The sequence below is a fragment of the Pecten maximus genome, chromosome 19 (assembly GCF_902652985.1).
Source record: "Pecten maximus chromosome 19, xPecMax1.1, whole genome shotgun sequence".
NCBI lineage: Eukaryota > Metazoa > Mollusca > Bivalvia > Pectinida > Pectinidae > Pecten > Pecten maximus.
In genome coordinates, this window is record NC_047033.1 from 12,371,459 (window position 1) to 12,389,674 (window position 18,216).

At 37.0% G+C, this 18,216-nt stretch overlaps 1 protein-coding gene across 1 annotated transcript in view; it reads left to right on the forward strand.

Moving 5' to 3' along the window:
• Positions 1 to 285: 285 nt before the first annotated feature.
• The window catches only part of LOC117318157 (cardioacceleratory peptide receptor-like), a 77,599-nt gene continuing 59,668 nt past the window's right edge, over positions 286 to 18,216 (forward strand). The window contains exon 1 of the mRNA XM_033873173.1: positions 286 to 479. Coding sequence (XP_033729064.1) covers positions 369 to 479 — 111 coding nt within the window. The 5' untranslated portion in view covers positions 286 to 368. The remainder of the gene's footprint in view (positions 480 to 18,216) is intronic.

Sequence of the window (18,216 nt, forward strand, 5' to 3'; positions counted from 1 at the left end):
TAATTCTAGGAATACACCTGGACTGGAAAGCGAGAATACTCTAATCGAAAAAACGGTTTTGATTTTGTAATCGTCAACATTGAAAAAATCATTGACTGATTTTTCTTTGAGGAGAGCAGCTTACTTGGACAGAGCATTGCATGGTAACACACGACTTTGTCTAGTTCGTCATGCACCGTGTAGGGTTACTTGAGGGAAGCATGCTGGTAATTAATTAACAGTTACTACAGAAATATCCAGTTGCAGTGATACTGCTGACTCGATAGATGGAAGGATGTCATTGCGTTTTTGGTGAGAACATAAATGCTGATTATCTATTTAGATTGATATTACTTTAATTTCATAATACATAATTAGGAGAAAAAACAATGAATATCACGGACAGTAATGCGGAGATTGGACAGCCGGACGTATTCCCAACGGACAACGGACAACTTACGCCTGCCAATAACTCCATACCCACATTTTACTTCCATCAGGTAAGTGCAAAGCTTTTTATCATTCATAAAACTTTATTTCCAGCGGCGATTTACGGACCCCAGGATTCTGTCTACACCGGAAGTTTTCTATCATCATTTATCCATATCATTTACACTTTGTCTCTCAACCACCCAGTTTGTAAGTAACACCACGGTTATCAGACAACATATCTGTCAGTAACGTTCGGGCGAGTTTCGCTTCTTTGCGCACTGTCCTCTTTAATTAAAGGCATATAATCTACGATATGTCCTCGTCGATTTATGACTATGTAATGTGTAACGAAAAAACGTATGAAATTTTCTTTTATTTTGAATATTGCGCGTGAAATCCGACTTTTGTATGTCGGAAATTGGTTGGTAATTATTATTAGTACAATATCTCCTTAGTCAATATTCAATATATCTTTATTTACGATAAGATAATGAAAACATTTTTCTATTTGAGAACCGTTGCCCTGAAAACTGGACATTTTTCACATGAATATCTATGACATTAATTTGCTAATTATCTTTTAAAGTCTTGCGGCTAATCAAACAATTTACCATTACTAGAACAGGAGTTTAGATAATTGTATACCTAACACAGGGATACAGAGATGACCGATGCTTTGTTTGCTTGTTTATCGCCCCGTGAACAGCCCGGGTCATATTGAGACAGTGTATCCTTGTAGTAGTTGGTGACTACCCCAATGAGCAACCTACGGGAGGCCCGTCGCATCTCATCCATAGCAATTAAGGTAAAGTGTCTTGCTCTAAAGGGCACAACCACAACAGCATGGGCTTCCCGAGAAACACAAACCGGCGTCGAACCACGCATCTCGGATCTTCACCAGAGCCTATGTGGCCGGCGCTTTAACCTACTGAACTATCGCGATCCCCAATTGGACGATGGACGCCGGAGAGTTTTTCAGGAAGGATTAATATAATTAAGAAGACAGCACGTGCAAATGATACGCTATTACTTAGTTTAGACGCATCAACACCGTAAATGTCATTAGGGCAAAAATGGGAACTGAGCAATATCTTACAAACCTATGCGATCCACAAAATGTTTGCATAATTTAGATTATTCAGATGATCAACGATTGTTACGAGAAAATCTTACTCTGATTACGTTACCAACTCATTAAAACAATTTGGACTGTAATACTGTATAGTTGTTAAATTTTACGGGGTGAATATTTTGCTGTTGTCTCAGTCGGACCTAGATCAAAGGTATTAACTTTCGAGCAATCTTGTTTTGTAAACAATGTGAGTAAACACATGTGTTTGTCTATAGATAAATGTTCCTAGGTATTCATTTTCGCCTTATATGTTATAATCGCGACTTTAGCGAAATTAAATCCCTCGCGAATATTGCGAACTATACAGTATTATTAATGTTATCTACCCAATCCATCTATTTGATGGAAGCTACCCTAAACACATACACACATCGTCAGGTAAAAAACCTTTGATGACAGTTGGTGAGATGCAAGTTCATCATTAACGCGGATAAGCTGTCCTCAGAGATTGCTCGGTGCCATTGCGGTGGTGTTCGTTTATCGCTGTTAAGCTTGTAATTCAATTTCATTTTGCGCCGTATTAGGTCTTGTTTCAACAAACATTATTCGCTAAATGAACCATTATGTTTACTTATTTTTAATTTCGTTCACAACATCAAGCTGGTGGTCAGACACCATTCTACAGCCTTGTACCCGAGTAGTGTTCAATTGTTACGCGATTTAAATATTAATGAGTTTACAGACCCTGATATAACAGGACGCTTGATTTGCCCTTATCAAAGCATTGCTATCTTAATTTCGCTTTAACTAAGGTTTTTCAATTGTATTCTTCTTTTGTTTAAAAGCATACCCGGTTAGTTTTATTAAATATATTTATCTTATCTGATATGATTCTCGAGAGTAGTAAATTTTATTTCCAGTTTTCATATGTATGAAATAATCACCTATATCAATTTTAGAATATTAAAAGTTGACAAGTTGTAACAGGATGGGTCACAGTTGTTATAGTGCTGACAAGGGGATCGATATAAAAATGTAGTATATGTTTCATATGTATATCATTGAGCAGGAAAACATCATACATGGGCAATGAATAGTCAGGATTGCAGTATCAGTTCATTATCTGACTGACATCGAGAAGCTTGTAGTCTGTCATCACTGTCCATCTGTCCTTTGGATTGGTTTTGCAACAGTTTTGAGAATACGAAAGAATGTCCAATCAACACTATTCATAAACATGCATAATTAAGTACAGGTATAATAGTCATGGCGCTAAAAACCAAGCTAAAATTTCCTATTAGTAATTCATGAGATCGACGTGATAACAGGTGATAGACACTGCTTGTGAATGTGGTGGCCATGATTTACTTCATTTGAATACAGACACGGTTCGGAGTATATACGTGTTTTTATAACGTTTTTTTTTTTTTTAAATCAAATTTTGAAAATCATGAAATATATTAGATTATTGGATCTTTTGTAACTCCTTCTGGAGATTTTGACATTTCTTTTGACGAATTTCGAGTTTTTGGTCGCCTGCTATGATCACTTTAGGTCCTTAAAACCACTTATGAGTCCTAGAAAGACAAAACAGCTGTATGATGTCCCTAACATCACTAACGCGTCCTAGAAGGACAAAACAGCTGTATGATGTCCCTAACATCACTAACGCGTCCAAGAAGGACAAAACAGCTGTATGATGTCCCTAACATCACTAACGAGTCCTAGAAGGCCAAAACAGCTGTATGATGTCCCTAACATCACTAACGAGTCCTAGAAGGACGAAACAGCTGCATGATGTCCCTAACATCACTAACGCGTCCAAGAAGGACAAAACAGCTGTATGATGTCCCTAACATCACTAACGCGTCCTAGATGGACAAAACAGCTGTATGGTGCCCCTAACATCACAAACGAGTACTAGAAGGCCAAAACAGCTGTATGATGTCCCTAACATCACTAACGAGTCCTAGAAGGACAAAACAGCTGTATGATGTCCCTAACATCACTAACGAGTCCTAGAAAGACAAAACAGCTGATTGATGTTTCTAACATCACAAACGAGTACTAGAAGGACGAAACAGCTGCATGATGTCCCTAACATCACTAACGCGTCCAAGAAGGACAAAACAGCTGTATGATGTCCCTAACATCACTAACGAGTCCTAGAAGGCCAAAACAGCTGTATGATGTCCCTAACATCACTAACGAGTCCTAGAAGGACAAAACAGCTGTATGATGTCCCTAACGTCACTAACGCATCCTAGAAGGACGAAACAGCTGCATGATGTCCCTAACATCACTAACGCGTCCAGGAAGGACAATACAGCTGTATGATGTCCCTAACATCACTGACGTGTCCTAGAAGGACAAAACAGCTGTATGGTGCCCCTAACATCACAAAGGAGTACTAGAAGGACGAAACAGCTGTATGGTGTCCCTAACACCACTAACAACTCTTAGAAGGACGACACAGCTGTATTGAATTGATTTTGTCTTTAATATATCTCCATCTGAATTTGTTTTGAAAGGTGCCAATATCTTGAGTGCCTTTTGAGCAATCCTTGCTCGGTACGGAAGGCGAAATTGAAGATTGTGTAGTTTTTTTTCGCAGACTAGTTTGGGTGAATATCGTTAAATGAAACCAATGTTTTGCAACATAGTTATTATCATATGTGATATCTTCAAACTGGAAAACCACGCTAGATAGACTGAATTTTGATTGACAGATATAATTACTAAGGGAGTGCCTTCGGCCTAGCTCAATATAAGACATGGTCAGCTACAAGTACTATGAGTCGATAAATTATGATTATACCATAAAAAGACAATATTTTGTCAGTATGCAGTATGAGGTCAAATATAAACACCACATGGGTTCCCAAGGAAAGACAGGAAATAACTGTTTTAGTGAATGATTAAACATCACAAAAAACTAACTTTGCTAAGCGTTTAACTTTCCTTATTCACAATTGGCTCTGAGGGATTTCGTAAATCTCAGATAATGATTTGTCGGGGCATAAGGGGGAAGAGAAATCTTCCATAATTTCCGATGGAAAGACGAGATATAAAAATTAATCAAACGTTTTATTAGATGATTGATAACCACAGATACTTTGATAAACGTTAAACTTTGCTCACTCACAAAGGGCTTTAAGGGATATTGTCAATGTAAGATAATGTTCTGCTGACATATGAGAGTGACGGTAAACCTACAACATTTAACAGTATGCTTGACTGCAGCACATACAATAGGACAATTCTAGCTGATTCATCCCCATTAACGGGAAAGATGTACCTGTCAAATTAACAGCCAGCAAGACAACCTTGTTAAGCTGTCATCTACCAGCACTAGAATTGTCGCTATCCACGTAATTATATATCGGTAGACTATCCGGCGTTCCATTATCAGTTTCGTATCAGTTGTATATGGTACAATAGAATGGAGCGCAATTGCCTCTAAAGTTAATCCTCAATATGGTGATATACGCTTCAAAAATAAACATCGATGATCTTTCTTTTAAATAATATAACGGATCAAAATGAATCCCTATATAGTTTATATCTTATTTACTATACCAATATGATTTACACAATTTGATATGTAAATTAAATTTCCCCGTCTAGATTTAACAAGACGTTCACCGGTTCGTTCGGTTGGTACGCCGCGTTCCATTACTAGAAAAACATTCGTACCGGTACGATCGGTACGAACCCGATAAAGGAACGCACGGTATACAAACTTCAAATTCACACATACCATACATGAAATTTGCATCCAGATGTCAACTTAGTTCTACTTGCCTAAAATAACCCGGGTTATAAGTTTTATTTTGCAGAGTGACAATGTACATGAGTTGAATGAGAGGTTGCTCTTCTTTGACGTCATTCTAATAATAGAACTTGCTCCAATGATAATTGATGATTTTACTTGTCCGGACCATATCTCCAGTACTACTCGACCCAGGCTCTCCATACTTGACACAAATATACATCTTGATGAGTCGGAGTGTCGCATACCAAAATCATGCCCCTTACCCCCGTATTTGTGGAGTTATTCCCCTTTGATGATTTTGTAATTTCTCACCATTCACTTAATAATGGTATTAGGAGGCTGATTCTTTGCAAAGAGGTTCTTTTAATGTATATATTCTGTATATAAACATGTGAACTAATTTTTGTGTTGTTGTGTCTAAACCAAGGTTTCCCATATTTGCAACATATATACATCTCATCATTTAAAGTTGCCCTTCGGTTTCGACTACACACCATTCCAACTTTCCAACAATGATACTTCATTTTATAACATTACAACCTGTGAAACTTCCCCCTCCCAAGTGTCAAATATTGCGGCGGGCGTATGCTGTGGCCCTCCAACGGGCCCTTGTTTGTGGTGGAATCAGTTGTTGTTTACACCAAACACGTTTTCGTTTGGCCTTGTTGTTTACACCAAACACGTTTTCGTTTGGCCTTGTTGTTTACACCAAACACGTTTTCGTTTGGCCATGTTGTTTACACCAAACACGTTTTCGTTTGGCCTTGTTGTTTACACCAAACACGTTTTCGTTTGGCCATGTTGTTTACACCAAACACGTTTTCGTTTGGCCTTGTTGTTTACACCAAACACGTTTTCGTTTGGCCTTGTTGTTTACACCAAACACATTTTCGTTTGGCCTTGTTGTTTACACCAAACACGTTTTCGTTTGGCCTTGTTGTTTACACCAAAGATGTTTCAGTTTGGCCTTGTTGTTTACACCAAACACGTTTTCGTTTGGCCTTGTTGTTTACACCAAACACGTTTTCGTTTGGCCTTGTTGTTTACACCAAACACGTTTTCGTTTGGCCTTGTTGTTTACACGAAACACGTTTTCGTTTGGCCTTGTTGTTTACACCAAACACGTTTTCGTTTGGCCTTGTTGTTTACACCAAAAACGTTTTCGTTTGGCCTTGTTGTTTATATGTTGTTTGGATGAGTTGAAACGGTAAAGGATTTGTTTAAATATTTGTGCAATTAAACATTTTTCTTATCCCACAATTACGTAGATTTTAGATATCGGCAATCTTAAATTTGTACCTCAATTTTATCGGAAAATTGTAATTTGCTTCAGGAGTGACCATCTGTAACGAAACCATGGTAAAGAACGATCTCGCGACATGTATTTGACGTCACATAGCAACAGTAGCTCAAGTACTACAAAATGATAGAATATGGGGTTAGAACAGTGATTCGTCCGTTGTCAGAGTAGGACGAATGGTTCGTCCATGGTCAGTAAGGGGTATGCCGAGTGGTTCGTCCACTGACAGTAAGGGTCGGACGAATGATTCGTTCATTATCTGTAAGGGGTTGGAAGAGCGATTCGTCCGTTGTCATTAAGGGGTAGGACGAATGGTTCGTCCATTGTCAGTAAGGGGTATGACGAATGGTTCGTCCATTGTCAGTAAGGGGTAGGACGAATAGTTCGTCCGTTGTCAGTAAGGGGTAGTACGAGTGGTTCGTCCATGGTCAGTAATTGTTATGACGAATTGTTCGTCCGTTGTGGTGTGCTGTTACTTCAGTGAGGTAGGACTAGGAAGTTTGCATCAGTTCTGCGCTATCGAAGTCAGGCAAACAAAAACATACCGCAGTCAAGACACACACTCGCCACACGCGTTCGACCTTAAAGGTCGGGGTTGGGGTATAAAAGGGAGACAACTTGGGAAAATGGAGGGTAATACAAATTTTTTTGCTGCCTTCACTTCAAAGAAAGAATATCCCAAAAACCATACTCATCAAAAACTTAACTTGAATTTGGAATTTTGTTTTCCCCATTATTTCATTTTTCTTATACAATTTGCAAACTGTCAATCACATTTGACCAAAGCTGTTTACAGGTTCGAGATAAGGGTGATTACGACGAAAAACGGGGTTTAACATAACTGACAAGACATTATGGTAAATAGATTCTATGCTTTAGATAATAACACGAGTTTCCTCCCCTTGTAATAGACTTATGACACTCGTATACTTGACCGAAAACCCTTAGTATTTCGAGTAACTCCCCGAAGACAATCCAACAAGAAATCAGATATATTTTGATATACGTGTATATAAAATATTCAAAACAACAGGTATAAAATGACAAGATCGCAACTCAGATATCCTATGTATCAATGCCTAATCTTCTATCCTCCTATCCTTGTGTTTACTTAACAGACTTAGCATCTTTTAAGTCGGCTTTGTTGATTCTTCGAATAAAAAATGCAATCGTAAGGAGAAAAATGAATTAAATTAAATTATTCAAACTAAAAAAAGTTTTAAAAGAAGCAAAGCTAATGTTCAAAGCATCGTGTTGTCAAAGCATAGTTTGCGATTTGGTTTGATATGTCATTATGCATTTTAGTAAATAGGGTAGGATATAGCAGGTAGAAGAAGAACGATTCCTCTTAAACAAAGCAGCAAGGTTCAGTTGCCTGTAGACTGTCAGACAATGTTATTTTCGTATTTGCTAAAATTACTAGATCTCATTACCGTTATTGGTATTCCGCTGTGAGTCGGTCTTTTATCAATTCAGAATGAGGATAAAGACCAGCAGAACACACAATAAAAAAACGGCCCGACAGCGGAATCACAACAATGCCTTCTCTGTAGGAGTTCAAAGGCGACACTAATGAAGCTAGATGATGTAATACGACGTCATCGATTTTCCGGCATCTTATGTCAGACATGCGCACATCCGACATAGGCTATTACGGAATTAAAAGATTACAATTTAATCCCATTTAAAATGATCAATTCAGATAGATAGAGGATTTGTCTGTATAAAGTGAAATCAATATGGATGTCACAGAAAAGATCTGGAATTTTACATTTCATGTCAGATGTGCGATGACGAAATGTTTCCAGATTTTGAGATATACGGTTTTAACATTTTGATGTAATCTTATTTCTGTCCCTTTTATATTTTTGCAGACATTTTTAATTTAAACGTTTGTAGAATCACTGACGAGTCCTAGGACAAAACAACTGTATGATGTCCCTAACATCACTGACGAGTCCTAGGATGAAACAGATGTATGATGTCCCTAACATCCCTGACGAGTCTTAGGACAAAACATCTGTATGATGTCCCTAACATCACTGACGAGTCTTAGGACAAAACAGATGTATGATGTCCCTAACATCACTGACGAGTCCTAGGACAAAACAGATGTATGATGTCCCTAACATCACTGACGAGTCTTAGGACAAAACAGATGTATGATGTCCCTAACATCACTGACGAGTCTTAGGACAAAACAGATGTATGATGTCCCTAACATCGCTGACGAGTCCAAGAAGGACAAACAGCTGTATGATGTCCCTAACATACACTAACGAGTCCTAGAAGGACAAACAGCTGCATGATGTCCCTAACATCACTGACGAATCCTAGGTCAAAACAGCTGTATGATGCCCCTAACATCACTAACGAGTCCTAGAAGGACAAAACAGCTGCATGCTGTCCCTAACATCACTAACGAGCCCTAGAAGGACAAACAGCTGTTTGATGTCCCTAACAACACTGACGAGCCCTAGAAGGACGCAACAGCTGTATGATGTCCCTAACATCACTAGCGAGCCCTAGAAGGACAAACAGCTGTATGATGTCCCTAACATCACTAACGCGTCCTAGAAGGACAAACAGCTGTATGCTGTCCCTAACATCATTTCTCGTATATTGGGTTCCAAGTGCGTATGACCGTCAATCTCCTCAATGCATTATTGTTCGATTGAGATAATTATATAAAGTCAGCAATACTTGGTTAGCAGAAATATCTTTATAATGACGATCATGTTATACCATTAAGGCAGTCTCATGTGACACAGGTAGGAAACCCTGACTACATAATGTCACGAAGATTTCCACCTTGATTTTGTGTTCATCAAATGTATTTCGCCTCATGCAGAATACCGGTCATATAACTGATATGAGGAAATTGCGAAACTAATATTACGGTTTTAATGAAAATTGAAAAAAGAAAAATGAAAATAAATTCAATCAAATCATTTGCAGTCAAAATGTCATTGACGTAGACCCGAGCAGTCCATGCTGTGTCATATAACGTGATTAATCTGCGTGATATTATAAATTTGCCGTTGCAATATCTTTGCAAGTCTGGCTGCGTTCCAAATATCACAGAATATTGCCTTTAGAAAAATAAGAATTGTACAAAAACCGTATCAGTTCTCATTGACAGGTAGGAGCTCTGGTGCCGACATGACGTGAACATGGTAGACAAGACATCATGAACCTTAGAGGAAACAACCTGACTAAAACAAATGTTCACTCTACTTCACAAACACCCTGTCAATCTCAGTGGCGTTTCCGGTAATCACCAGTGGAAGACACTGCGAGAATGTCTAATGTTATCATGCACCGATATCCAGCTTTCCTAGATGATTGACAGTTTTAATTAAACAAAAGACACACGGACTTGAGTAGCGCACTTAAAATGACCCGAGTGAAAGATGCAGATCATACCTAACAGCTGATAAAGCTGCATCATACATGTATATGTGTTTCTCATTCCTCGTTAAACCGTTCATTTTTATAAACTATACTGGCCATCTTAAAGCTACTATAACAGTAGATTTCATAATCGTCATGTATGTGCATCTCTTCATCATCAAACCGTTCATTGGGACAATTCCTTTAATGATATTTTATAAATTAAAAATTACTATCTTAAAGCGACTATAACTGTAGATTTCATAATCGTCTGTGCATCTCATTCATCATCAAACCCTTTATTATAACTGTGGCTTTGATGATATTTTTGTAAACTAAAACTGGTCACTTTAAAGAGACTATAACGGTAGATTTTATACTCATTAAACGGTTATTTCTTCAAATAAATAATAAAAAAGATTTAAGATGAAGCAGTACAATAACCTTTACATTAAAAAAAAAAGTTCTGTAAAAATATATATTTCCGGGTTTTAAAACTCTGTTTTCCACGATTGATGTTTCAAAACAGTTCTACATGGAACGAGTGACGAGTCAACACAGCGTTCTTGCTCACGAGTGGTAAGACGCATTCTTGTAGGACCTACCGAATTACAATGTTATTGTTTTACTGCTTTTGGTATTTGAAAAAAAAATATGGTTGTACTTTAAGTTTTCGAAATTAAGGGAAAGTCATAGTTTTATGATACATTATCAAAAAATATCACGCCAGATAATTCTTTCAACAGTGATAGTTATAGTCGCTTTAAACAATTTTCTGTACATACTGCAATGCCAGACAAATAGTGCAGCGAAATAATAGAACATTATTTGTTCTTTCTCGATTACAAATTAGAAGATTTATCTCGTTCTTGTCAACGGTATACAATTATTCACTACCTCCACGCAACTGATGCGATATCAGTCGAGTCGTTACCTGACGTCAACAGATTCAATATGCGCGTACAACGTAATGATACGATAAACGAGTTCGAAATGCGAGATCACGATATGTTGATTTCATTTTTTTATGAACAAACGAGCTCTTCGTGGAACGAAAGGCATTTCTTTAATTAATTAAAATGCACATTTAAAACAAAACGAACCCCATCTGAGCGAAATCTCATCAGAATTTGTGTAGCATTTGTCGTTGTATTGACGTCAAGGGGAAATGTAATTGAAATATGTAGATTTTATTTCTTATTATAATTGGAGATATAGATAATGACAAACATTCCTTTACAAATCTTCTTTCCGTATCATTTTAGAAATTATCAGCTGATGTAAATTAATTACTTTAAAACAAGGAGTTTAAACAAAATTAAATCCATTTCCGGTAGCTAATTTGATAAAGAGTAAGTACAGTATTACATGATTACACGTGCTGGCATTTTACGGTTCGTTCATTAAAAATCAATAATGTGCGTTATCAGAATTCTAAAACGCTGCGTTGGAAGAACACGTAATGACCAAACAACAAGTGATCACGTGATATGATGCCAAACAACAATAATATTATTGATCACGTGATATGATACCAAGCAACAACACATCATGTGATACAACAACGAAATGACAATGGCAGTACTTATCACATGATACACAGTGCCAAGAGACAGCCCAACGTTTAATCACGTGACATATGATGACGGGACATGATCAGATTTTATCACGTGCTTTAATGGAAATTTACATCATGTGGTACCGATGAAAATATTCCTGTTGATGTAAATCATTCCTTACAATACATAGAGAGTAAATCATTGTGTAGCGAGGGACAACATCCATGTCTCAAATGATATACGAATCTAGCGTTCAAATCCGCATAACGACAGGAACCGACTGGGTTTTGTCAGATAAAATATGAATTGAGTTACAATCAAACAATTCCAGTCTTTTTGACGGGCTTTCACATCTGTTTAAATATAAATTGTATTCCCAGAACAAGCCGATTTTTGTGTTCCCCTATGAGTCATATATCTCCGATTGGTATGTTTATGGTTTAACAACCATATATAATGTGCATTATACCACGCGGTGGCATTTATTCAAACGAGGTCGTCTAGCTAATGGCCATAATAAAATCAATGACAAAGACGCCTGCAAAACTGCAGATAATTGCGGGAGACCAATTTAAGGTAATTTCCATATGGTCAAATAAAATGAATCTTCATGGCTCCGATATATATATATATATTACCCAATTTTACTTGTCTTCAGTCTCACTATAAGACATAACGCTGTCAGGAGTTTTGGTTTGTTTTGTTCAACGTCCTATTAACAGCCAGGGTCATCTAAGGACGTACCAGGTTTTTGAGGTGGAGGAAAGCCGGAGTACCCGGAGAAAAACTACCGGCCTACAGTCAGTACCAGGCAACTGCCCCATGTGGGTTTCGAACTCACAACCCAGAGGTGGAGGGCTAGTGATAAAGTGTCAGGATGTACTGTAATATGTTCAGTAGAAGACTATATAATCATGTACTACATAGTTTTGATTTAACCTGTTAAATTTACCTGTTCAAAATAAGTGTTAATTTCGACTATTTTGCTTACGCTTGATGTCAAATTATATCTAATTTGAAATCTTTTAAATTGCATAGAAACGAAATGTACTGTAATATGTTCAGTAGAAGTTTATATAATTATACACAGAACCTGTAAATAACCATATCTACATGCACACATGTTAGTTAATTTGCCAGTAATTAGATAGACCTCGGTTCTCTAAACAACTTGGATGTTAGCTATACCGTGTTTATATAATACTGGTTGTATCCAATTATCTTCTTGTAGTTATAATTAGTGTGGTGTTTACATGTAGACTTCAGGTCACGAACCCCATAACCATATTAAGTTAGGGGAAATCTATCTGTCCGGCCGATGCACATCATGATCATTATAAAAGAGTAGCCTTCCATTCATACTAATGTCGCTCCTACCCGTCTGCGAACGGACACATCATATACCCACCTGCATCAATAAACAGAGGTACCACCAATCTACGACTTCATCTTTACTCTACAACTACTACTACACATCTATACTACACAAAATACTACAGGAAATTATTATATTTTAAGGATACCTTACCACTCGGCCACCGCGGCCCCCATGAGATGTCAGGAGGTATAGGAACAAGAGAGAACATCGACATAAAAACGAAACCGTTATTCTAAATCAAACTCGAAAAACGAACGTGTTCCGAAGTATGGGGGTCCTCAAGAAAGAATACAAGAATATAAGATACAAGATACAAGAAATTGTATTTTGTGTCGTATATATAGTAACAGGAGCGTTAGCTCTGAAGAGCTATTACTAATCTGGACGTCGTTTATCCTCAGCAATTTTCCTTTTGATCATCAACACGCCATCTTCCTCCGTCGAACACTCCTTCTGACAAAATACTGTAAATGCATCAAGCAGAAGAATTAAGAAACATCTCGCCCTCCAAAGCAACTATACTTAATCATGACTATACTTAATTATAACTATACTTAATTATAACTCTACTTAATTATAACAATGCTTAATTATAATTATACTTAATTATAACTCTTAATTATAACAATGCTTAATTATAACTATACTTCATCATGACTTTACTTAATTATAACTATACTTAATCATACCTACACTTAATTATATCTATACTTAATTATAACTATACTTCATTATATCTATACTTATTTATAACAATGCTTAATAATAACTCTACTTAATAATAACTATACTTAATTATAATTATACTTAATAATAACTTTACTTGATTATAACTATACTTAATAATAAGTACATGTAAATTAGACGCTTATCTGTCTTGAACACCTGGTCGTATTCTCCTTGTGCTTTCTCATTGGTCCTCATGTGAATCTAGTTTACTGGGAATTATCAATGTCTGCACTTGGTGGTCTGTCTGCGCTTGCATCAAGCGATACAGTCTTAGGAGTTGCGTTCAATGACGAGTTGTCCAGATGTTGATGATAATCAAAATAATTTACTGACTCATCGGTGTCACCATTGCTTGAGGTATCATCTGCTACTTCCATGTCTTATTTCTCTGGCTGCTCAATAATAAGTATCCGTCGATGTTGGTTCGGCTTCTGGATATAAGTAAAGTGTGTATTGTCTATCATCGCAGCCTATAGGGAACAACCAACCAATTGAAAAAATATATTTTTGAAACAGCCCCTGTGTATAGAACGTTGAGCCAAGGATAAAATGTGTGGCAGCCACTGATTGGCCAGTATATTATGAAGTGAGAAAATAGATATGTAGCCTGATAGGTAACTATCAATAAGAAATGTTGATATAAATTTCTTAAGTCCGATTGTTTTTTTTCCCAAAAGTTCACGTAATAATAGTAAACAGGTAAACATTTAAGATTTTTGAGAATTTTTACTGCGAAATTCACCTATTTTCAAAATGGCTACCCTGGAGAAAATTTGAGCTGAAGGACCCAACTTTTTTTTTTGATTAGGTGTTATATCAGACCCTAAACTTTTGTTATAAACCATAATCGTCATATTCAATTCAAGAATTTGAATGAAATAATCCAAAACGTTAACACTAAGGTCTATGGGAAAACAATTGGTTGGTTGGTCTCTACATATAGCTACCGCATATGACATTTTGTGCCATCTAGCGTCCCTGGAAACCAGATGATGGGACCGACTAGCACATTTTCGGACGGGATTCTCATCTTGGAGGCATTGTAGCAGAATTTAGAGAGAAATTGAGATTCAGGGGGGATTGATGATGAAAATATGACACATGTAGTGTTACAAGGAGGACCATAGACCGGACAGATACGGACATACATTCTATATTTCAATTGTAGCGGTATATATCGTGGCTCGGGGTACGGTGGTATGCTGGTTGTACTGCTGGCACTACCCCGGTTCAATGTGTGGGTGTGTGTCTGGTTGTTCTGTTGTCACTACCCCGATTCGGTATTCGGTGATATGTTTGGTTGTTCTGTTGTCACTACCCCAGTTCAGTGTTTGGTGATATATCTGGTTATTTTTTGTTGTCACTTGCCCGGTTCCGTGTTCTGTGTCTGTGTTTCGACTCTTTTATCTAAATAATGGATCCACTCCTAATTTTTTTTCTCGTTCGGCCTTTTTTTCTTCGTTTTTTACAAAAAGACCAGAAATTAGGGGGTGGAGGAGATAACATTGAGTTATCTCCCCCTGATCTTTATTCTATATCTTATTTGGTTATATTTCTGAGTAGCACGATTTCTATACTTGGCTATTAACCAAAAGCCATCACTTTAAATTCAAAGCTTATCAAGATATTAAAATTTACATTTCAAAATTAACTCAATTTTAATGTGGTTTTCTCTTAAGAATTTCATATCCGGTACCAATAGAATAATCAACCTACCAGCCTAAGACTTGCAGTCAGGCACTGCATATTTTAATAGCATATCCTATGGTTCTATCCTGTTCCAGAAAAGTTATCTTTGAAAAATGTGAAAGATGCTATAGGGAACAACCAACCAATTGAAAAAATATATTTTTGAAACAGCCCCTGTGTATAGAACGTTGAGCCAAGGATAAAATGTGTGGCAGCCACTGATTGGCCAGTATATTATGAAGTGAGAAAATAGATATGTAGCCTGATAGGTAACTATCAATAAGAAATGTTGATATAAATTTCTTAAGTCCGATTGTTTTTTTTCCCAAAAGTTCACGTAATAATAGTAAACAGGTAAACATTTAAGATTTTTGAGAATTTTTACTGCGAAATTCACCTATTTTCAAAATGGCTACCCTGGAGAAAATTTGAGCTGAAGGACCCAACTTTTTTTTTTGATTAGGTGTTATATCAGACCCTAAACTTTTGTTATAAACCATAATCGTCATATTCAATTCAAGAATTTGAATGAAATAATCCAAAACGTTAACACTAAGGTCTATGGGAAAACAATTGGTTGGTTGGTCTCTACATATAGCTACCGCATATGACATTTTGTGCCATCTAGCGTCCCTGGAAACCAGATGATGGGACCGACTAGCACATTTTCGGACGGGATTCTCATCTTGGAGGCATTGTAGCAGAATTTAGAGAGAAATTGAGATTCAGGGGGGATTGATGATGAAAATATGACACATGTAGTGTTACAAGGAGGACCATAGACCGGACAGATACGGACATACATTCTATATTTCAATTGTAGCGGTATATATCGTGGCTCGGGGTACGGTGGTATGCTGGTTGTACTGCTGGCACTACCCCGGTTCAATGTGTGGGTGTGTGTCTGGTTGTTCTGTTGTCACTACCCCGATTCGGTATTCGGTGATATGTTTGGTTGTTCTGTTGTCACTACCCCAGTTCAGTGTTTGGTGATATATCTGGTTATTTTTTGTTGTCACTTGCCCGGTTCCGTGTTCTGTGTCTGTGTTTCGACTCTTTTATCTAAATAATGGATCCACTCCTAATTTTTTTTCTCGTTCGGCCTTTTTTTCTTCGTTTTTTACAAAAAGACCAGAAATTAGGGGGTGGAGGAGATAACATTGAGTTATCTCCCCCTGATCTTTATTCTATATCTTATTTGGTTATATTTCTGAGTAGCACGATTTCTATACTTGGCTATTAACCAAAAGCCATCACTTTAAATTCAAAGCTTATCAAGATATTAAAATTTACATTTCAAAATTAACTCAATTTTAATGTGGTTTTCTCTTAAGAATTTCATATCCGGTACCAATAGAATAATCAACCTACCAGCCTAAGACTTGCAGTCAGGCACTGCATATTTTAATAGCATATCCTATGGTTCTATCCTGTTCCAGAAAAGTTATCTTTGAAAAATGTGAAAGATGCTATAGGGAACAACCAACCAATTGAAAAAATATATTTTTGAAACAGCCCCTGTGTATAGAACGTTGAGCCAAGGATAAAATGTGTGGCAGCCACTGATTGGCCAGTATATTATGAAGTGAGAAAATAGATATGTAGCCTGATAGGTAACTATCAATAAGAAATGTTGATATAAATTTCTTAAGTCCGATTGTTTTTTTTCCCAAAAGTTCACGTAATAATAGTAAACAGGTAAACATTTAAGATTTTTGAGAATTTTTACTGCGAAATTCACCTATTTTCAAAATGGCTACCCTGGAGAAAATTTGAGCTGAAGGACCCAACTTTTTTTTTTGATTAGGTGTTATATCAGACCCTAAACTTTTGTTATAAACCATAATCGTCATATTCAATTCAAGAATTTGAATGAAATAATCCAAAACGTTAACACTAAGGTCTATGGGAAAACAATTGGTTGGTTGGTCTCTACATATAGCTACCGCATATGACATTTTGTGCCATCTAGCGTCCCTGGAAACCAGATGATGGGACCGACTAGCACATTTTCGGACGGGATTCTCATCTTGGAGGCATTGTAGCAGAATTTAGAGAGAAATTGAGATTCAGGGGGGATTGATGATGAAAATATGACACATGTAGTGTTACAAGGAGGACCATAGACCGGACAGATACGGACATACATTCTATATTTCAATTGTAGCGGTATATATCGTGGCTCGGGGTACGGTGGTATGCTGGTTGTACTGCTGGCACTACCCCGGTTCAATGTGTGGGTGTGTGTCTGGTTGTTCTGTTGTCACTACCCCGATTCGGTATTCGGTGATATGTTTGGTTGTTCTGTTGTCACTACCCCAGTTCAGTGTTTGGTGATATATCTGGTTATTTTTTGTTGTCACTTGCCCGGTTCCGTGTTCTGTGTCTGTGTTTCGACTCTTTTATCTAAATAATGGATCCACTCCTAATTTTTTTTCTCGTTCGGCCTTTTTTTCTTCGTTTTTTACAAAAAGACCAGAAATTAGGGGGTGGAGGAGATAACATTGAGTTATCTCCCCCTGATCTTTATTCTATATCTTATTTGGTTATATTTCTGAGTAGCACGATTTCTATACTTGGCTATTAACCAAAAGCCATCACTTTAAATTCAAAGCTTATCAAGATATTAAAATTTACATTTCAAAATTAACTCAATTTTAATGTGGTTTTCTCTTAAGAATTTCATATCCGGTACCAATAGAATAATCAACCTACCAGCCTAAGACTTGCAGTCAGGCACTGCATATTTTAATAGCATATCCTATGGTTCTATCCTGTTCCAGAAAAGTTATCTTTGAAAAATGTGAAAGATGCTATAGGGAACAACCAACCAATTGAAAAAATATATTTTTGAAACAAAAGGGCACCCTGTGGTTTTGAAGTGAGAAAAGATATGTGTGCCAAGTCCGA